This window comes from Podarcis liolepis (assembly GCF_965112155.1).
Source record: "Podarcis liolepis genome assembly, chromosome: 1".
NCBI lineage: Eukaryota > Metazoa > Chordata > Lepidosauria > Squamata > Lacertidae > Podarcis > Podarcis liolepis.
The window spans coordinates 77,377,649-77,400,176 of record NC_139554.1 but is presented as its reverse complement, the minus strand read 5'-3'; the positions used below and the strand labels follow the sequence as shown (position 1 = coordinate 77,400,176).

Below are 22,528 nucleotides of genomic sequence, written 5' to 3'. Positions count from 1 at the left end.
GCACCATCTGCCTGCAAATTATCTGCAAATCTTGAAATATAACAGGTGCCAGAGAATTATATACCTTGATTTTAGGGGGGGGGGGGTACGGCAGTAACTGCTTGTGTACGCAAACCATTGACAACCTGACACTGCGGCTTGTACAAGGCTTGATATACGTGGGAGCAACATATGGGACTAGGGCCAAAGTAGATGTGCCAGCAGAAGGCCCGAGACTGGATTGCCTATGTTTTCTAAAAAAGGCAAATGTAGCCGTAGAGGCCTGCCAATCTGGATCAAAGCTATAATGTTGGGTGGGCTGCTTCAAACTCACCCTCCCTTGTACCATTTTCCTGATAGGCATCACAGCCTTAATTCTGCTCCTTGCCTCTCAGGGCAAAATGTCCTTGTATGGAAAGGATAAGCCCCCCACCCTAGTGCATTTGTCTCTTGCAAGAGCCGCAGAACAGCCTGCTGCCTCATCCTGTCTGAACTGTGAGTTTGGGTGGGATCTACACTGAAGGAAGCAACTGGGATGTTCTCTGATCAGGGAATGGAAAGTATGGCACGGACATCTCCTGCTCTGCCACCTTGAGTGCCAGTGGGATGCACAATGGAGTGCTTGGATAGAGCTCCCTCTGTCAGCATTGCCCTTGAGCCAGTGCCACCAACTGGACTCACACACTTCTGCCCCGACTGGGCTAGGCGAGCTGGGTAGCACTTCCAGAGACCACCTTCTGCACAGGAACAGGTCAAAGTGCTGTGGACTCACAGCTTAGAGTTGTGAGCACCGGATTCACTCCAACAAGAAGACAGTCGTCGCACAGCAAAGTATAGCAGAGCATAAACGACTCGGAGAGCAGCTCTGTAGAATATCTTCTTTTATTCTATCTACAACTATAATACACAACTATGTACAGAGCTAAATGAGGTCTAAACAAAAATGCTGAACTGCACTGAGTGTCTGCAGCTGCTCTTAGCAGCAACCTTATCTATACACATGATCTCTCTCTAACACTCAGTCTCTCTCTCTCTTTGATGTGAGGCTGGAACGGAATAAGTAGAGAGCAGAAACCGCCCCCTCCTCTCTCGAGAATCAGCAGAGAACACCAGCAGATTCTTGGATATGGGAGGGGTGAAATCTCCTCACCCTCCTTATGAGTCGGAAACAGGACACATATGCACTGTTTTAGCCTCCATGCAACTGCAGAAGCAAAAAATGCAATACTCACCAAGTGCTACATCACGCCAGGAGGTGCTGCTATCTACACTGCACCCAAATTTCAGAGGGCATTATTTGAAAGAGGCTGCACACTTTGAGCACACGTGTGCAGCGGGGATCCAAACCCTGTCATAGGAGGCAAAGAGCACCATCCATTTCAGAGCTAGTCTCGGGAATTCCCAGTTGTGCTTGTGTTATCTGACCATGCCAGTGGTCTTGGCAGCAGAGCATCATGATACTGGAGCCAGAATGTCCCAAAGGCCACCACAAGTAAGTGGATGACGGCACCCTAACAGTCATGGGGTAGACTTCATCCCTGTACCACCAGGGGATTGGGGGGCAGGGAGCAAACCAAAACTGGAAACGCATAACATTGACAGACAATGACAACATTGTACCAGAACAGAACAGAACGTTCTTGAACTGCTTTTTGATAGCAGTGCCTTGTGCTTACCTTAATGATGATTTCTGTTTTTCCATCTACATCTTCAGCTTGTTGAAATAACTGGCCCTGATACTGCTAAAAGGAAAAAGACATTGCAAACTTCAGCTTTATAGACATCTCAGGCTGCTCTTTGGAGCATAGTTAAATGATTCCATTCAAGTGTTCTGCTGCTATGTAATTTTCTGTTCAACAACAACACTCCTGTGAGAAGGGAACTCAATGTGATGCAGAAGGGCTGTGATGAGGATCTCCTGTGCAATCTTTGCAAAGTGAATAGAAGCTGCAGGGACCTGACACTGGTTGGAGCCAAGGCATTGGTCAGCAGCAGGAGAGAACCTGCTGTTTAATATCACCTGATTAAAAGCTGCTTTTTGCCCCACAGGGGGAAAGCTGCAGGTACCTAGGTTTCTGTGTGTGCGAGAAAGGAATCACAAGGGCGTCCAAACAAGCTGCTGACAGAATGCTGCACTCACAAAAGCTGTTAATTTGGACACAATTTGATAAACTTCAGAACAAGAAAAAGAGTATTAATATTAATTTGAATTTCAAGATTTATCTTTATCTTCTTCTCCCGTCAGTGAGAGCTTTCTAGGGAGTCCAGGTGCTCCCACTTTTCTTCCTGTCATTCTAATATATTTAGTTTGGTTTAAGTACTTAGATTCACCGTTCTCTGGTCTATATTGCTCTTTGAAGGGGTAGGAGACACCCGAGATAGTAGTTTAAAAGCTCCACCTTTAGGTTTGAAGCTCAGCTTTTACTATATTAATTTTGTTGGTGCTCTTCTTCCAATATCAGGGCCCTTTAATCTACTATCTCTAGCCTGTAGTTTATTTTCTTTTATATTGGTTGCTATATCCCTGCCTTTCTTTGTTGCTTTGAAGAGTATCTTGGAGGGTATAATTTAACCTAAAAGTAGGAATAAACATACGAGCAACAGATAACATTAAATAAAGGAAGATTTGAGATGAAAAGGGGTGGAATAATAGATTATGCAGCTGACAAAGGACTACCTAGAATGCCATGGACTGGGAAGTCCGAGGAAAAGAGATAATGGTGAATACTGCATGATGTGTATATATAAGTTGTAAAAATGCATAAACAAAATAAAATAAAAAGAACAAGAACAAGAAAATAGCATTAAAGAGCCAAGCATGGGAAGCAACATCATGACACAGAAGGCAGAAATTGACTGTTAGCTTTCTACTTGTTGGTCCAGCTTTCATTCATTGGCTGAAAGTTGTTAAGATGCTACAAGGCATTGCCTTGGTACCAGGCTCTATGTAGATCACTACCAACAATGGTAGCCAGCAGCAATTCTGGAATCTATCTCTCCAGGATCTTTTACCTTCCTACATGTGACCCCTTGGTTGAAAGGGCCAGGGATAAAACCCTCCCCCTGAGCTTGCCACAAGGATCCCAGTAGTAGTCTAGCATTGGGGGGGGGGAGCATTTTTACTTCTCTCCCATTGTTTCCAGTAGTTGGAACACAATGTGTTAATTTTTAAAAATCAAGAAGAAAAGAATGGAGGAGCGTGAGAGTGTTCCACTGCTCTCACTTCCCATCTGCCAAGGGCATCCGGGCAGAGCATTGGATAAGGTGGACAAACTGCCTCCAGATTCCCTTCCCCTGCTTTAAAACTGTGCAGTTAAACTGGTAAAGGAAGTTTAGGTGTGAAAATCAAGTATTGCATAAATTCCAGTTCTCCATTACTCCACAAAATCTCCTTCCCCACCATCCCACCTCCAGTTAGAAAAAATAAAAAAGGAAATGGCTATGTCTGTAGCTTTGCTAATCTTGGAGGAATGTCTTTATATCCAGACAATCTGTACATATGGTGTCCTCTTCCTCCCCTGCCCGCCCCAGACATTTGATTGATTGGCGGCAGTGGCTTTGAGGTCTCCTGAACTCTTTCTTTGCTCTACCTGCTTCCCTTTGACAAGCTTCATGTTGCTACAGGCTTATAATGAGAAGGAGTGCTACTGCCATGGGGGCGATCCATCTTTATTTTGGCTTAGTTATCCCACAGGAAGGCTTAAACTTTGGGAGGGGGTTGGCTCAGTAGGGGGACTTGGTATGGTGAACAAGTTTGGGTTTGCTGTAAGGTAGGGCAAAAATGCATTGCAAAATTTCACATGGACATTTTTTGAGCTATAACACTTTCCTCCGTGGTCTTAACTCAATATTCCTTCACACCAAACCCTTTATTTATATACCCTTCATTCAGCATGGAAACACACAATAAATTCACAATGCAGGCAAGCTCCAGAGAGCCTTAAACTAAGCACAAGAACTCTGTTAGGCAGTGCTACATAAATGAAGTTAAATGTATCAAGACTGGAGATACTAGCCAAAATTAGATTCAACACCAGCCTAGGGTGTTAAATCTCCCGAGGAACAGTTCAAAAACAATCTAAAGCAAAGTAGATTTATCCAAGAGTAGAACCTAATACTTAAGCAGATTAAAGGCTTAATTTCAGATCATCTTTATGACCTGACATCACGGCATTTAAAGGTCTGGAGTGTTGTGAGTTTACAGGAACATAAAATGACCATGGCATAGAATCACATTAGGCAGAGAGGAGAAGATGGAAATCTCACACTTTTTATGATATACTTGCTCTGTAAGCCAAGAGAAGCAGCTTTCAGCCTTCAAATACTGTGTAACATAGATACCAGTATTAACACTCCCAAGTATTCCAATGCCATTAAAGTGTAGTAAGCACTGTCAAGAAAAAAATTGATTTGGTTTTGGTTTTTTGCCTAGGGAGTAAAGCCAATTACCAGCACAGGTTTGACAGTCATGACTCATTTGATTGTTATAACTGTTCCTAAGTTGTAGTGTCTGCCTTTACTATGTATTTTGGAAAGTTGTTTGCTCACTTTCCATTTGGGCAGCTATTAAGATACCGCAACCCCATTTTGCATGATGGTTCCTGAGACCAAGGAACAGGTTTGCCCATGTTGGGATACAATTGGATGCCATTCTGAATCAAGATGGCAGACTGGAACTTTCCAAACTACACTGATTTCAAAACTGCCATCATTTTTTGGTTTTTTAGAATTCCCAAGCAACACCAGATTTGATGCTGCTTGGTATTAATAATTTGGCTTATATATTCATATCATTGCCTTACATGTTCATAGTGTATTCTATGCAGACTTTTAAAAGCCTGCTAAAAACTTCCTATTCCTTCAGGCCTATGCAGGCAATGATGTGCACAACCCTAACAATGGTCTACTGATGTTTGTTTTTAAATGTTTTGTTTTGTTTTGTTTTGTTTTTGCTTTTTATTCATTTCAAGCTTTTTAATAATTTTTACTGTCCAGTTTTATGTTTTTATAAACCACTGCAATAGATTTTTATGATACAGCGTTATATACATTTTTTTAATAAATAAAATTGTTAAAGGCCTGATATAGGTCTCCATGCTTCAGAAAAAGCTTGCTAGTCAGAACAAATAATCTGTAAAAGTTGTGCTTTGCTTAACAAGGAATGGGTTTGCCCACCAGTTTTTGTAAGGCTATTTTCTAAGAATGGTAACACAATACATATGAAGGAAATGCCTTGATCCTTGAGTTGCAGTGAAGAAATGGGGGGAAGGTTTGGTCTTGGACCTCACCGTAAATGCTGCAAGAGAAGCCCATGAGAGGCATTAGGTCAAGGGTACCTCAACTTTGGATGCCTGAACACTTACATAGCAAGCTGTGTATATCAGTTAACTAGTTGTATCTTGTTCTCAGGATTGTGGGGAGGGGTGTCCGTTACATGAAACAAAACCAAATCTCAATTAGAACTTATTTCTGTTAACTCTAAGGAAATATGTGACATGTATGCATTTTAATGAGTATCTGCCAAAGAACTGAACTTTGTGGCTTTTAAACAGACCCTAAAACCTTTTTTGTATCCCAAGTTTCTTTATTGGATTTTATTAGTGGCTATATATAACGTTATCTCTGCTGTGTTATTATATGCTATCCATTCTGTTGTTGCATTGCTCTTAACGTTTTCATCCTCAGCCGGTTTGCACATGCTTGCCTTAAAATGTGGGGGTAGAAATAAAATAAAATACTAATATATATACAGTAAAAGCTGTGGTCATTGTGTTGCCGCCTTATAATTACCTCTCTGCAGCCACATATAACCATGCTTGGCATTTTAATCCGCACAAACTGTGCTATGCAGACTAATCTGTGCTAGAGCTGGCACCTCTCTCTCATGAGACCTCCCTTCCAGACTAACGGTGCAATCCTGTGCATAAATACTCAGAGGTAAATGAGACCTAACCAATGTAAGTGGGTACAGATCTATAGCCTTAACCTTGAACTGAAGGGGAATTTTTGCCAGAAGCATTTTCGCAGCCCTGACAGAAAAAGCTTTCCTGGGCTATGGGGCTCTTGAAGATAGAGGATCCCATGACACATTTTTAATCCAATCTTTAGGTCACTGTTAGGATGCAGGAGGACACGGACGTTTCTAGATGCACAGTTCCCAGGCATCCTTTATCCATAATGGTGAAACCAGTTAACATTAGGCTTCTATTTGTTGTACAGAAATGCAGTTTTATCCAAGGAATGTTGGATGCTGGGCTGGAGGGTCAACCTCCCACCCCCAGCAAGATGTGGCTGTTTCTGCCAGTGTACCCCCAAACCCACAGTGTGTTGGGCCAAATATGGTTGTCGCCCAGCTATGCCAGCCAGCACATCTCTCTCTTGCTGCCACCAAGGCAAAGCTCCGATTATGACAAGAGGGACCGTTTCTCATCCTGCAGCAGAAGCCGACATCAAGCTGGAGCAGGATGAGAAATGTGGGCCACCTCCTCCCTGAAATGCTTTTACCTCTGAGGCAGAAATAAAATATGATCCAGATTTTTCCACCCAACATTATAAACATAATTTACCCCTTCAGAAAACCTAGATGTACGAAATGTTCAATTATCTTAGAAAAATTCAAATACCATAGAGGAATGTTTAAAAGAAATGTCAGATTGAATAGTCACCTAACTACCTTTTTTCTCATATTTCGGAACAGCGGTTTCTGACTGTGTTTTATTAAAGCACATAACTCTGGAAGGTCATTACAACAGTCACACACCATGCCCTCAGGCTCAAGCTGGTATATAACTTAACAAGTAGCAGCCTGGGTAGCAGCAATGTTTTCCATGAATGACTGGTGAGGAAACTATTGCTCTAACAGTCCTCATGTACTGCAACACCACAGTAATAGTAAAAAAAAAAAAAGTAAGTAAAGGACCCCTGGATGGTTAAGTCCAATCAAAGGCAACTATGGGCTGTGGCACTCATCTCGCTTTCAGGCCGAGGGAGCCAGCATTTGTCCACAGACAGCTTTCCGGGTCATGTGGCCAGCATAACTAAACCACTTTTGGTGCAGCAGAATACCCTGACAGAAACCAGAGTGCACGGAAACACTGCTTACCTTCCCGCCACAGTGGTACCTATTTAACTACTTGCACTGGCATGCTTTCAAACTGCTAGGTTGGTAGGAGCCGGGACAGAGCAACGGGAGCTCAACCTGTTGCGGGGATTCGAACCGCCGACCTTCTGATAGGCAAGCCCAAGAGGCTCAGTGGTTTAGACCACAGCGCCACCTGCGTCCCACCACCGTAATAAAGCACATTGTCTTATATTTCTTGAATTGCATGCAGTTGGGATGGGTGGGTGATTTCTCCCAGCTCTCCTCTCTATCTGCAGCCTCTCCCCTCACCTGCAACCCAACACACACATTTCGAAGGACCACCCAACTCTCAGGAGCAGATTTCCAGGGAGCACAGGAGGATCCAGAGCGATGGGGAGGGGGTGGCAGGAACCCCTGGCCTTATGAATGTAAACTCTGTTCTATTGTTTAAAACCACAGTTTTCCTCTTGGTGTCTCTACCTCCTCACTCCCATGCCATGGACACTGGTGTTGTGCAACTTGCTTTCTCCTTTGCTCCCCTATCCCACCCATGACTTGCTGCAAGTCCAGGGTTGTGATGTGGCACTGCAAATCCTCTAACGGGAGCTGTGCAATGACAGCCGTATATTTTTATGTGTACAGGAAGGGGTGGGATTAATTCTTTTTTGAGTCTCAGATAAAATGAAACAGAAAAGTTCATTTGACGGTATGAATTCTCCAAGTATCGAAACAGGAGAAAATGACTTCCGTGGCACAGAAAAGAGCAGCTTTTCTCTCTGTCACCAATTAAATGCCTGCATTTATGAAACCAGCTTGTTTCATTTCCACTCATTAACAACTTAATCTACATGGCAATATTATCTCCTTCATATATAACCCGTAATTTCCGGATCATGAGTTGCTGTCTTCTTCTAACCAAGATGTTTAAGCCAATGAATATCCTGGAAAGAAGCTATCACTTGCCTTCTGCACACTTAAGCTGGGTCTATAAGTATAATAGGAATATGTGCGTGCCTGCCACTTCTGATTATTTCCCTCTGTTCCCCACCAATGCACAGGAGAAATGTTCAAGTCCAGTCCCATTGCCTGTCATGCTAGTTATCCATTTTCAGGAAGTTTTTAATGTAAAGGAGCATTCCAAAACAGCAGACCCTGCGCCTGCAGCCTCAAGTTACCAGGAGCCTGTCCTTTTATTCCGCTGCATGTGTAGGGCTGGCTGAAGCAACCATTGTGAAGCAAATGTAAAGCCCTGTGTTTGGTGGAATGTGAGGCCTGGTGCCCAGATATACGTGCAAGGCATCAGCTGACAATGCAACTATCAAGGGAGTAAAAAGGCATGTGCTGACCAGTCTTTGAACTACAACCCAAATGCCCTCTGTGTCGGGTTGGTAGGGTAGATTCCACTCCCCCTCCCCACATTTTTTCGACTACTCCTGCATGTCCCCTGCTGTGATACCAGGAGGGGTTTTTGTAGACCTTCAAAGCCCACCCCTAAATTTGTCGAATAATAATAATAATAATAATAATAATAATAATAATAATAATACAGTGGTACCTTGGGTTAAGAACTTAATTCATTCTGGACGTCTGCTCTTAACCGGAAACTGTTCTTAACCTGAGGTACCACTTTAGCGAATGGGGCCTCCCACTGCTGCCGCCGCACCACCACCACGCAATTTCAGTTCTCATCCTGAAGCAAAGTTCTTAACCCGAGGTACTATTTCTGGGTTAGTGAAGTCTGTAAACCTGAAGCGTCTGTAACCCGAGGTACCACTGTAATAATTTTGAAAAAAATCTTTTTACTGACTGAATGCTCCCATAGCTGCCCCCATCCCGCTGATACCAACAATTGTTTTGCACACACACCCAAATGCCCACCAATTTTTTTTTTATGGTCCCCTACTGCGATTCTGTAATGCCGAAATGTTTTTGTGATTACCCAAGACTTCCCCAAATTTTATCATTTTATTCAATCAATCAATTTAATTACATTACATTAGATTTGGGGTTTTTTTAAATGGCCACACCCACTTTGACATACAGCCCTTTGCCCCTGGTGGTTGACCACAAGACAGTGAGACCACTGGCCCCTAAAAGGGAATGCACTCCTGGTCTAATAACTACCATCACGTCTGACCTCTGAGGTTCCTGGGGGATTTTTGGTCAGCAATCCTTTGACATCCCTGCCCAAGGCCATTGAGTGACCTTTGTTTATTAATAATTCTTTATATGCCATTCCATAGGAGCTCAGAGTGGCATGCCCTGAAATAAAACAAGAAACAGTAAAATCCTAGAGGGCTCAAAAGCGTTTTAATACATGTTTAAAGTGTTAAAATGTCCTTCTAACACAAGCAGCAAAGGAGCCATTCAAATATCCTGGAGGTGGGAGTTCCAGAGGTGGGGTGGAAAGGGACAGATAGACCATGCTGTTACCTTACAGAAAGCTGAAGAAACAGCAAGATCTCAGCTCAGGATTATATGGAGGAAGTTGATTCTTTAGGAAACCTAGTCCCAACTTGTTTAGGACTTTATAGGTCAAAAACCATCACTTGGAATTGTGCTTGGAAATGAATAGGTGCCAATGCAGTTGGTACAAAAAGAGGGTGACATGAGTCTTATATCCCACCCCCATAGGAAGCTTTTATGGCTGCTAGCTGCTCCAAAGCCAGGACTGCAATTCAAACACTCTGTCCACTGCATCCCACTGGCTCTATGAAGTTTTAGCCACCATGGTTGCATAGAAGAGCACGCAAATTGTCTGGACAAAAGACCAAGGTTAGGACTAGGCAGTGGCTGGGGCTTTAGTGTCCTTATAGTTCCTAGACCTATTCCTATTACATAGCTGCTTTCCCCTGTGCTGGCCATTTTCATCTCATCCTCGCCCTGCTCCACTCACCCCAACCTTGTAAAAATAAAAATAAAAAATGTCATTTTCTGTGAATGTCTATATGCAGTAAACGGTATAGTTGTGCAAAATAATTGCAATGATTATTTATTCTTCCTACAGCTGGAATCTGTGAAAGTGGACCACAGCTTAGATCTGTTCTGGCAAATAGCAAACACCCGTGGATCTTGATATAAAAATGGTGTGGTTGTTGTTTTATTATTGCTAAAGACAGTGTTACAATTTTCATTAAAATCAAACTCCAGTCATTCAAAGTACAGATACTTTCTGCATAAAATTGAAGAGTACAATCTAAACTTAAGAAGTCCCATGATAGGCAGCCTTCCACTATTGCATAAAAGAAACTGTGAAGGCTATCAACTTGCCACCTGAGCAAGTCAGCTGCAGACTGATTTAGAGCTAGTATTGTGTTGTCATTCCACAAGCATAGTTACCTCTTTCCTCTCCACATCAGCTTGAATTTTTGCTTGAGTGACAGCAGCTTCTCTGTAGGCAGAGCTGGCCTGCTTAGCTTGCTCGATCAGAGTCTTCAGCTGCTGAGCTGTGCTGAGAAGGGAGTTGACCGTCTCCTCAAGGTACAGCCAACTCCGCTGCTCTGTCACTTCAAGACCATTCACCACGGAAGCCGATATGGTTTTGGTGGGGGTGGCAGGTGGCACAGCCAGGGCAGGAAGTGAGGTCAATACTGAAAATCGAAAGAAATCCATTAAGATACTTTGGTTCAAGTTCAATTGGAAGCTTACTGTATAGTAGCAACTTTAATCTGTAACTGCTTTGGTTCACCCTCTGCCCCTTTAGAGGTTCAGAATTACCTACAACCTGGGCTAATCAAAATTTCATACCACTTGCAAACCTCAGTTCTCGGAGGGAGTTCCAGAAGCACAGATTTCAAAACTATAACTGTTACTGCATACTCAGTAGTCCCTTTCCAAGCTTTGGAAGTCACTTTCTGCAGAGATCCACAAAAGTCAGAGCTTTGTGCATCTTCCCAGAAGCAACACACAGCCACTTCATCTTGCAACCCAGAAGGACAGCAGGGACTTCTTTTACAATACAGTCCTATCCATGTTCATTCAAGCAAAAGTTCCACCATGTTCAATGGGCCTTAACCAGAAAAGTGTCCACAGGACTGTAGCCTTAACGGCATCTTTTAATGGGACATTGATCATGCACTAATCATGTTACCAGCTCTGAGCCTCTGGCAAGTGCAAGGACATGGGCTGAATACCAAATAAGCTTTAGAATGGCTTTGTTGAGGGACCAGGAGTGGGGAGGTTAAGTCAAGCTGTTCTCCACTGCTGCATCATTGAGAAAGGTTGGGTGGTGATGGGTACAGAAACATGAGCAATGAAGCATTTGGTCTGCAATGGAAAGACACGTGTGTGTGTGTGTGTGTGTGTGTGTGTGTGTTAGCTGAAACTAATCAGCTCACTGTGGTTACACAAGCCGCAACTGTTTTCAACAGTATTTGCATGGGGCCCCTGCACAAGCCCAGCTGCCCACAATACCTATGCCGCAAAAGGAGCAGTTGGCAAAGGGTCCCCCAGAAATGTCAGACTCTTGCTTGTTTGCTCAGAAGTAAGCCCCACTGTTACGTGTGTTTAGAATCACAATATAGACACAAATATTTGCATGTAATCCGATCTATGTCTACTCAAAAGCAAGTCTCTCTGAGTTCAATCCTACTCCTAGGCAACTGTTGGTAGGAGTATAGCCTTAAAGGCATAATTACACAAGTGTACAGATCGGACCAAAACAATTTTAAAATTCCAGTTTTCATTCAGAAAACTCTGCAAGAAATAATATGTCTATACACCAAGTATGCTTCCAGTTCCCCCAAATCATTTAAAAATGCTAACTACGTTTTAAATACAAACTTGCGTAGCAATTATTTAGCATGCATTAGACTTTAACCATACTGCAATGGGTGCAAGTTTCAAAGTTAAAGCCATGAATTACAAGAAACAAAATGTAAACCCCAAAGCTTTTATTAAGTTAGTAAATGAAACAGATGTTTGCTCAACTGTATCAATAGGATTGTAGTTAATTTGATTCAGTAAAATATCCCTGTCTTCCATATATTTGCAGAAGCAACAGCTTTCAGCTACTATGCTTTTTACAGTGAGGAACAAAGCTTGACATTTGATTGCCTAATCTTTCCATAAGTGTTTATACTTCTGTAGTCATGCCCAGTTAATGGGCTTTTTTTCTAATGCACTTGCTCTTTAGAATAGCCAGTGCACAACAGTGTGCTCAGAAGTGAATGAAAAAGGAAGGATTAAGAGGTCATGAGGGAAATAAAATCTTATTAAGAGCCACACCACGCAATATCATAGCCACCACCAGAGGGTTTTTTTCTTTCTTTGCTCAGTGAATAACCCTAAAGAACTCGACTGGATGTGATTCTGCTACTGCCATGGTGCTGAGAAAGTATAACCCCTTTACTATCATCATCATCACCACCACCACCACCACCATCACCTTATAGGCCTATACATGGGCTCTATGACATGTTCAGTCAGACTCAGTGTGAGTTTTTGCCATGTGCTTCAGCTGACACCAAAACTGCTACTCAGCCTGCAGTTCATCTACAAACCACGGCACCAGACTTGTGGGAGAAAGTCCAAATGCAGTTGAATCAATAACAAGGTTCCCTCCAGAGAATCAACAGAATGGTACCACTGGAACAACCCCCAATGTATTCCAGAAACTGACAGGTTTCATAAATCCCCTGGGATGGCCAAATTAAGAGATTCCCTATTCAGACAGAGATCAAAGCAGTGGGAGGAACCTATAGCCCTCCAGATGTTGTTGGACTACAACTCCTTAGCCATTAGCTAGTGTGGCTGGAAATGCTAGGAGCTTACCCATATTTGAGCTGGTTAGCAGTCTGAACCCAATAAAAGCCTGGTCACAGGCCTCTAGCCTCCAAAACGTCTGTCTCCTGGCCAGTATACAACAAAACAATCAGCACATGCCCTGCTATAAGTATTGGGCCACAACGCTGCTGCATTTGTATCTGAAACTGTATTCGCACACCTCCACCCTTCTCCTGATTCCCTATCCACCCCTCCAATCTGTGGAGAGGTTAGCTAGCAAGCACTATGAAACATACTGAGCACTCCAAATGTTGTGTTATAGGAAGTAGTCCCTTATGGAAGAAAGCTGATATTGACATATGAATCTAAGGTGAAATGCTGTTAAGATGTCTCACTTACACAATTAGTTTCCAGTTGCGCAGACAAGAATTTTCCTCCCTTCCCAATGCAGTCCCCACAAAACCTGGTACTTGGGGGGACTCCCTGAAGCAGACTAGGCCTGGGCAATATATCAATTTATCGCCCAGGACCGGTCTAAGGGGGAGACCGCAATGATGGCTTCCCTCAGTGGTATACCATGGGTGAAACCGCTGCCTCCAGTGCCCAGAGGAGAAACATGCTGCAGCCAGGTGCTGGAGGCAGAGGGGCTCAGGAACAGCGGCGGTTTCACCAGCGATATACTGTTGAGTGAAACCACCATCGCGGTCTGTCCTCATACCAGCGCAGAGGGAGAAACAAGCTGCATTGGCGAGGCGCTGATACAGCTAGTTCCTCCCTCGCTTTATTAAACTGCTTGGGTGATGGGCATGCCACTGCCCTTGCCTCAGCCAAGCAGTTTTATGGAGCCCCCAACTAGCCACCGGCTCACACGATCCAACAGCGGGGTCGGGCTCCATTAAAGTGCTCCCGCTCCCCCTTTGAGGGAGCCCCAATCCTTCTCCTGCTCGCGTGTGAGAAGAAGGACTGAGGCTGCTCAGCTGGGGAACAGGAAGCTTCTTGCCCCACCTCCGGCTAAGGAGCACAAACAAGCCCCACATCCCTCCTCCTGCGCCCCCCCGCCCATTTCAAGGCAGAGGCGGGTGCTGCCTTAGCTGCTGCCACTGCCTTGGCAGGGGGAGGTGCGAGCGGACTGCTTGTCTCATTTGGGACAGGCAGCCTGTTTGCCCACCCCACCCGGCCCATGCCAAGGCATCAGGTGTGGCAGGCATGTGATGGAGCATTTACATACCTGCCTCATGCACTGCTGCCTTGACACGGGCAGCGCTGGGCGATGGAGGAGATGGCACTCTGGATGAGGCAGAAGCAGCGCACGGTGGCCGGCAACTGCCTTGTTCCTTCCCAATTCCTTTCCAAAATCGTGACATATTTGCCATACCATGATGTTTAGCTGGCAGTATATTACGATGTTGGAAAGCAGTTATTGCCCAGCCCTAACGCAGACTGGGGAACCACAGGGGGAAGGGGAATTCCATTGCACCTGTTGGCGCAATGCCTGATCTCTCACTTAGCTCTTTGGGATGAAACTTACCAATTTTGGGATGAGAGGTTGGCAGTGCTGCTTCTGGGAATGCGGAGATTTGACAATTGTCCTGATAACTTGGGTAGTGAGGCTCTGGATGCCTGACCCGGCAAGGCTGCTGAACGTTTGTGTCTTGTACTACTGGGGGGGGGGGGCGGGAGAAGGAAAATCAGGACTCATGAAAAGAATTCATCATTTGGTTTTCATTTTACACTTTTGATATGAGTACCCAAGATGCAAGATTACAGTACGAAAAGGAATGAGCAGCAGCTGGAATTATTCTGGAACAATGTGAACTGAAGAGCTCATATCACTCTTTGTTAAAGAGCAATGCGAAGACTTAGATTAGAATCCACAGATTTTTCTTTGCAAAGTGTGTTATTTAAATAGCTGGGTCCCTCATAACAGCAATCAACCAGTAACGAACTGAATTGTTTCTCTTGTAAGACAAGCAAGACTGGAAATATGTATTTAATAGTTTAGCATAAAGTTTCAGCTTCAGTACGGAGGATTAAAACTGGAATTCAGAATGCGGACAATCAAAAATTCAGATAAGTAAGTTCCTTATTCTAAATAAATACCAAAATTCTAGCATCTGCTGTTTTTCCTTTAAAAAAAATAGTAGTAATGCTTATCCAAAATAACTTACTAAGGATTTGCAGGCATCCTTCTGCAAACAACCAGAATTGTATCCCTTTAACTGACCTGTCAGTCTAAAATTTGATCAGAAATGCTTACAGATTCCCTAATTTTTTTAAAAAATTATCAAATCTAAATCCATTTTTCAACCACTTCTGACACATTGACATTTCATGGGGAGTATATTTTATTAAGTTTACTTACCCTTACAGCATAGAACCTTTTCAATAAAGGTCACTGGTCTCAAGCCAATACTCATTCATATGGAGAAATATTTCAACTCATTAAAATTGCTGTTATCTGCTCTCTGTATTCGTATACCCAATTTCACAAGTACATGCAGTCTCAGGCTTGTATGTGGCTCAGTATAGGCCAGGACTGCTTGCATGTAGGAAAAAAAGGCCTGTGTGAATTGGGTGTAATGTTTATTATGATATTGCTAAAGGCTGCAATCATAAACACAATTTCCTGGAAGTAAATCCCATTGAAATCAATAGGGCTTACTTCTGAATATACTCCCCTAGGATTCCACTGTTCAACTGTAATCCTATACACATTTACAAGAGATTAAGTCTCACTAAACTCAGTTTAGGATTTATTTTAAGTCGACATCCATAGGATTGCAGTGTAAAGACATTTGAGTTGCTGTCTTCCAATTTTCTTAGACATTGGCCAGGTTTATCTAAACTAGTTCGTCCTAAACTATGGTTTACTCATGAACATACCTCTACTCCTGCTGTGTGGATCCTCCCATGTGGCTCAAACAAGCCACAACATAGTGCTTCATGTCATTCAAACCCATGCCATGGTTTCTTTGAAACAAGCAAACCACAAATAGCAAACAGTATAGCACAAATTAACCAAGAGCAACCCTTAGTTTATTTCTGAGCTTATCCCTTGCAGTTTGTTTGAAACAAACCATGGTCCAGGTTCAAATGACACAACAAACTATACTTTGGCTTGTTTGAGTTGTGCAGGATAAACTGTGGCTTATGACGGTGGCTGAAGCAGCTTGCTGGATCCCTAAATCTGAAATGTTAGCCTTAGGCATCTACAATTCCACACAAGTATCCCAATCACATGTGCATACATGTGTGAATTACTTATTTTACTTACCAGACGTACCAGTAAAAACATCACCTTGGGATGGGCTTTCTGATATAATAGCTGTGGCCTCAACGCTTGATGTACGGTCAAAGGTCAGAGTGCCGGAGGTAGTGATTTGTCCTGAAGGAGTCACAGTGACTAAAAAAAGTGTAGAAACGTTTTCCAGATATTAGTGAAATGCTAATACCAATCAGCTAGAGGTCTCTTCATTTCTGCTTCCAAGTTGCAGAAACCAGCCCACTAACTCAGGGGTGACTGTGGCCCTCCAGATATCTGTAGACAACTCTAATCATCCTCGATTACTGGCTGGAGCTGATGGGAGTTGGGAATCCAGCAACATTTGGAGAGCACAGCTCAGCCACTCTTGCACTACCTCATAGTCAAACTTCTATTACATTTCAGAAAAAACTGACACAGCCCTCCTCTGACACCACTGACAGAAGAAACAATCCGGAAGAAGGAGGATAAAGGCCTCCCAATTGCACTGATCAAAGAGACAGAGTCACTGGAAGGGAAACCTCAGATTTGGCCTACCAGCTGGAGAATATAAAAACTTAATCTAAATAGTCAAATTTTAGATGATATATTATGCTAGTACTTCCTTGATGTGTTTGCCATTGCAACGCATACCAGACCATCTGCTGGTTGCTGAAGGAAAAATCTTCAGCATTGCTTGCTTTTCTGAATAAAAGTGAGAAAGCAGAAAGGAGGATGGACATTTCATACGGATAACATTTATAAAGTTATTTTAACATTACAACATGCAAAGGATGTATATACATACGAATATGAATGATTGTGATTCATTTGATAAGGCTGTTTATTCCAAGAATGACTTACAAGTAGTAGCAGCAGTTCCAGGAAGCAGAGTGATGTTTTTTGGGGAATCCTTCTTCACTGGAGTTGTGGGCAATTCGTTTTCTTTTTTCCGTCTTTTATAGGGCACAAAGAGTCTCACAGGACCACTCTGGTAACAAGCAGAAAACACCAGTGCTCAGAGCTTCTCTGCCACGGCCATGGCTGTTTCTGTCAAACTGTCTTGCTCTGTGTCTTAAGCAACTGATTTGGGGTATCATGCAAGGGCAGCATATTGTTTTTATTCAGGGTGGGATTCACCCAATTATTCACCCAATGTCAGTGGAAGTCCCAAACAAGGACTTCTGCTTGTGCAATGAGGTTTCCCCCTTGAAATTGGTCCTGGAAGGGTTGGGAGAATCCCCAAAACAGCACATGGTAGGAGGAGATGGGGGTCATTCTGTTTGACAAGCTGAAATGTTTGAACAGATGTAACGCTTGTCATAGTGGGATGTTGCATCCCACCTCTAATTATTTAATTTAGCATTACCGTATTGTATTTGCGCTACCAGAGTGAGGAAAGAGAAGCTTGTGGGTGGTGGTGTTTGACCTCAGTGTCAAATTTACTTTACAATGTGGAAAGTAGGGTTTGTTTGTTGGTTTGTTTGTTGGTTTGTTTTAAAAAAGGAACATTTCCTTAGCCAGAAAGTCCACCTTTCTGCTGGATCTAAGAGGATCTAAGAGGGGGTGAAAGGAAAACATGTTTTAAGGAGCAGACCCCAGTCCTGTCCGAGACCACTGCCACCTCCCTCCCTCCCTCCCTCCCTCCCTCCCTCTTACCAATGGTGAAATCACTGCTGAGCAAGGTACCTCTATTCCTTTAGCACCATCATCACTAGCAGGTCAGAGTGCTCCTGAAGCAGAAAAGAGACCCCAATCTTTTTTAAAAAAATTCCTGAGCCTTTCCTAGGAAACCCTGGAGCAGATGAGAGCTTTCCTTCCCATTTCCAGAGCACTCCAACCTATTAGCGACAGTAGTACAAAGAGAAACAAGATGACTGATTTCACCACCACAGTGGATTTCCACCCTGACATTGTAAAATTGGATCTGGAGGCTAGTAGGCCATGAGAAATAGCCTGGCAGGCTTGATCTGGCCCATAGGCTCACCACCCCTGCTCTGGACAGTCCTAGGGAGAGGACCCTACAGTTGTCACAGTGTCACACAAGACTCAGAGAGCAGGCCTTTTTCTGTTGCTGCCTCTACACTCATCTCATCTCAAGTGATCTTTAGAAAACATAGTAAAAATGTTCTTACTGAGCTGTGCATTTGAACAGGTTGCTTACAGATTATAATTGCAGTAGTTTAATTTACTCTTAATGAAGGCCACTTGACAGATTAATTTATTAGAAAACACAAGAGCTTATATATGTATAAATAGAATGTGTATTTTTAAATAAGCAAGTTGACAGATAAATTATCCTCAATAATATTTCTTCCATCAGAAAGTCAGATACTGCAACCGTAACAAAGTCTCAGTGAAGAGCTGTCATATGAAAAGACCACCTTTCCTTTCTGCCTTTCCCTAAGCGAAGCACACCTCGATCCATCAAGTTTACAGTTATTCCTGTCTGGAGATGCTCCTAACCTAAACTTATGGTACTACAGTGTACCATTAGAGAGTCCCGCCAGTTTCTGCAACAGCAGCTGCACACTCACCAGACTCATGTCATCACAACAGGCAGCACAAGTGCATGAGGCAGCATGAGGATTTAATATCCCATCCTAAATTGGGGAAAGTAAAGAACAGTATCAGGGGAAAATATACCTGGAGACCCATCCTATGCTCTACTGTACAAAGCAAAAGATCAAGTTCAGGGTTCCCAGCACCTTCTTGAAGTTACTCCTAGAGTAATTTTTAATGACTGGTGTTTTAATGTATATTTAATCTTTTGTTGGAAGCCACCCAGAGTGGCTGGGGAAACCCAGCTAGCTGGGCAGGGTATAAATAAATAAATTATTAATAATAATAATAATTACTGTATTACTACTACAGTACTGATGCCGCCCTGTTCACACACAGCAAGCAGCAAGTCCCACTGCATTTAGTGGGGCTTACTTGTGAATTAACATTTTCTTTTTCTATTTTTATTTAAAAGCGGCTTAATATTTCAAAAATCTCTAAGCAGTGCATATCATTAAAACAAGAGGACAACTGAAAATGCCTGTTTCCGGGTCACCACCCTATGATATTCTGCAGGGTGTGGTGGCATGAGCAGAATTTCCCCAGATGATCTAAGTCAGTGGTTCTCAATTAGTTAATTACTGAGGACCCCCTATTTTTTAAAAGCCAAGCTTGGTTTTTGAACCCCCTACTTTTGAAAATTCTAAAAAGTCGATGCACTAGCATAGCTAGGGGGTGTCATGGAATACTACTCGATATTGATCCAGAGCAGATTCCAATGTATAGTTAGCAAAGAAAAATGTAAACATGTTTCAGGTGATCACCGTGCGATATTGGTGGTGCCTTTAAACTGGCTGCCCTGCTCTCCTTTGCGCAAGGAATAATATATTGCTGCATATTGCCTGGTCAAAATCATTATCGTGGTGTGATGACAAAACTGATTTTGGCCAATATATTGAAAAATCACAGCGCTGTAACAGACCATAAAATGTGTGATATTACCATGCAAAAAAAAAAAAATTGGGGGAGAGGCAAGGGCTGGTGTCACAGACCCCCAGGTGCATTCCGTGGACCCCCAGGTCCCCCCTAACTGGAAACCACTGATCTAAGTGATCTTACAGGTCTATAAACGTGCAGGTGGTCCTTCAGGAGTCAAGTTGCAACTCTTCTGAGACTAGAATTGGGATTTCCACTGTGGCCAGTTTCTCTGTGCCTGGATGAGGGGGAGGGAGGAATGACCTTCTGACTTTTGTAGGAAATAAATAAAAGAAAGAATGAAAGAGAGTCCACCGTACATGAATAAGACACTGAAGCGGCCTTCCTGCATAGCGGATGCTTCTCTTCCAGTCCTTGCTGCTGGCTCTTCCAGCCATGGCTTCAAATTCAGTGGGGCTGTACCAAGTGTCCCCTTGTTTAATGCAACGTCCTCGACCACCTTGAAGAGGGCAAAACAACAAGCTTAGCTCCTGCTTAAGAACTGCTTTGTGCAGAGATGGCCCAGCTGAGCTTGGAAACAGCCTTTCTCTGCTATGTGTAGATCTTGCAAGGGCCTAGAGCAGGCACTTGGCCTAACTTCTTGAGCAAGGGAGAAGAGGGGAGTCTGGAAATTCCGCTCATGCAGTGTTCCTGTACAGCCGTACCTTGGTTTTTTAACATCTTGGTACGCGTACGTTTTGGCTCCTGAACGCCGCAAACCTGAAAGTGAGTGTTCTGGTTTGCAAACGTTTTTTGGAAGCCGAACATCCGACACGGCTTCCAACTGAGTGCAGGAAGCTCCTGCAGCCAATCGGAAGCCACGCCTTGGTTTTCGAAAGTCGAACTGATTTCTGGAACGGCTTATGTTCAAGAACCAATGTACAACTGTACTTTGCACTGATAGAGGACATTTAAAACAGGTTTTATCAGAGAAGAGGGAAGGGCTGAGTCCCTGTTCTTCACAAAACAAGGTTCTGGCCTGCCACAACCACAGGAACTTGAGGCTGAGCCACATTGCTCACTGTTGACTCTCAGGCTTTAAGAAGGAGCACAGAAGATTTATAATCACCCTCATTTCAGAAAGAGAGGAAGAGACACCTTACCCGAGCCAAGTCGGTTTTTGTACAGGATCCCACTGATATTTCTGCACCGCACGGGCAACTCATTGTCATACACTGAAGGATCCCAGTTGTATTTTGTTCCTGATTTTTCTTGCCCAGACGTTAAAGGAGTAGGAGACTGAGGCCCTTTGGATTAATGGAAAGAAAACCAAGTCACACACAGCACATTCAGGTTCTAACTTCTGCCTTCCCCACAGGAAGGCAAATGCCACTAGAATATCCTGGATTCTCAAAGTGACTTCTGACCAATAGAACAAAATATACTGCTTTTCTGCAAAAGCACCCAGAGCAGATTGCAATTTTTCCAGTACCAGAACAAATAAATGATACAAAATGTAAAGAGGACTCTGTGGTGTGGAGGAGACAGTCCAACTGGAGCAGCCCCTGCCGCCCCCACTCTTGTTGGGAACTAGTTCCTTTAACAAAAGAAGAGGAAACAAATATTAAATCAAATATTTCTGTATATCAAACAGCATATCAGTTTGAAATACAGAAATCATGTGGAAAGGGGCAAAGGTCATTGTTGCTTTCCATTCAACCATAGCAGCATGGAGAGGAGACACACAATACGTTTCTTCCACATGGTTCTCCCAGTTCAGCCATTACTAGTGCAACATGGGATGCAAGCATGCAGCAGTGCCAATCACATTGTTGTCATAGCATATGAACTGGCCCTGATTTACTGATTTCATAACACTGCATCAGATGAAAGAGAAGTTTTTGTTTTTAAAAAGGCAGGGCACAGTAAAATCATTTGGGTGTTCCAAGTAGCTATTGCACCACCACCTGGAAGACAATAAGACAGCAGGCCAAGAACAGCTTTGAACTACAAATGGGATATTGAAGCTGAATTGTTTCCTTTCATGTCATTACTCAAGGCAACCTGCAGTCGTTTAGATAGCCCTGCTGGGTTTTCAAAAGAAAAAATGATTTAAATACAGAAACAAAGAGACAGAACTTATCAGTTATGTCAATACTTTTTCTTCAATGTTCAAAATTATAGTTTTACTCACAGTATGCAAGCACAAGTCCTTCCCCAAGCCTGCAAAGCCTACTATTTCAATATTTACTGAAACTGTCATTTACCAAAAACATGCTAGACCTGAATAATTGGATCAAAGCCAACATAATCCCATTTACTTGGACTAACAGCCTGATTGTAACACATTATACAGAACTCCAACTGTGCTGTGGTTTCTGTAAACATAGTACTCGCAACAATAACTTCTGAGTAATATTTCATTTTACTTATTGTTATCCATTGTTTTGTATTAATACATATACAGCAGAAAAGAACAACAAAATACAGTATGTAAGTTAACAGTTGTAAGTATAAATGTTTATAGATAAAAGCACACACAGAGAGATTGAAGAACACATGTACAGACGAATCTTGGTGATTCATGTAGATTTAGCTTGTATAATGATTGCAGAAGCATGTAAAATGGAAAAGATGGCTGGATAAGATTTGGAAGCTATCTGGCTAAGAAATGGGTATGTTTTTGAAGAAGAAAAATTTGGATTTAATAGTAGTGAATAAAATAACACAATACAAACAATTAAGGGATGAAAGAATCAACTCTATTGAGACATTTCAGAAAAACTGGACGTCTTTTGCACTTTATTGGAATCAGCACTAGACAAAGGAAACAGTTGTGATGGACATGGATGCATGATATGAAATTTATTCACGTTGCTATAATTGTAATCATTGTAATAAAAAAGTAAACACCACACACTGATGCACATTTATATTAATACTAAGTTGAACAAGACATGTGGGAAAGCTCAGTCGGTAGAGCATGAGACTCTTAACCTCAGGTCCTGGGTTTGATCCCCACTTTGGGCAAAAGATTCCTGCATTGTAGGGGCTGGACTAGATGATCCTTGTGGCCCCTTCCCACT

At 42.9% G+C, this 22,528-nt stretch overlaps 1 protein-coding gene across 11 annotated transcripts in view; it reads right to left on the bottom strand.

Annotated features, from left to right (window-relative positions):
• The window catches only part of DEAF1 (DEAF1 transcription factor), a gene marked incomplete at its 5' end in the record, with an annotated part of 29,484 nt that overhangs the window by 4,030 nt on the left and 2,926 nt on the right, over positions 1-22,528 (bottom strand). For 2 of the 11 annotated variants that reach the window (XR_014520168.1, XM_083480264.1), the window contains 9 exons: positions 1,656-1,721; positions 4,246-4,369; positions 10,400-10,650; positions 14,313-14,444; positions 16,059-16,187; positions 16,890-17,016; positions 18,563-18,628; positions 19,823-19,962; positions 20,606-20,749. Coding sequence is in view for 8 of the 11 variants with exons in the window: in XM_083480264.1 (XP_083336390.1) it covers positions 1,690-1,721; positions 4,246-4,369; positions 10,400-10,650; positions 14,313-14,444; positions 16,059-16,187; positions 16,890-17,016; positions 18,563-18,628; positions 19,823-19,962; positions 20,606-20,749 (1,145 nt within the window). Of the gene's footprint in view, positions 1-1,655; positions 1,722-4,245; positions 4,370-5,000; positions 9,819-10,399; positions 10,651-14,312; positions 14,445-16,058; positions 16,188-16,889; positions 17,017-18,562; positions 18,629-19,822; positions 19,963-20,605; positions 21,527-22,528 lie in introns of those variants that run through there. The other 9 variants (XM_083480257.1, XM_083480263.1, XR_014520169.1 and 6 more) reach the window with 8 other exon arrangements.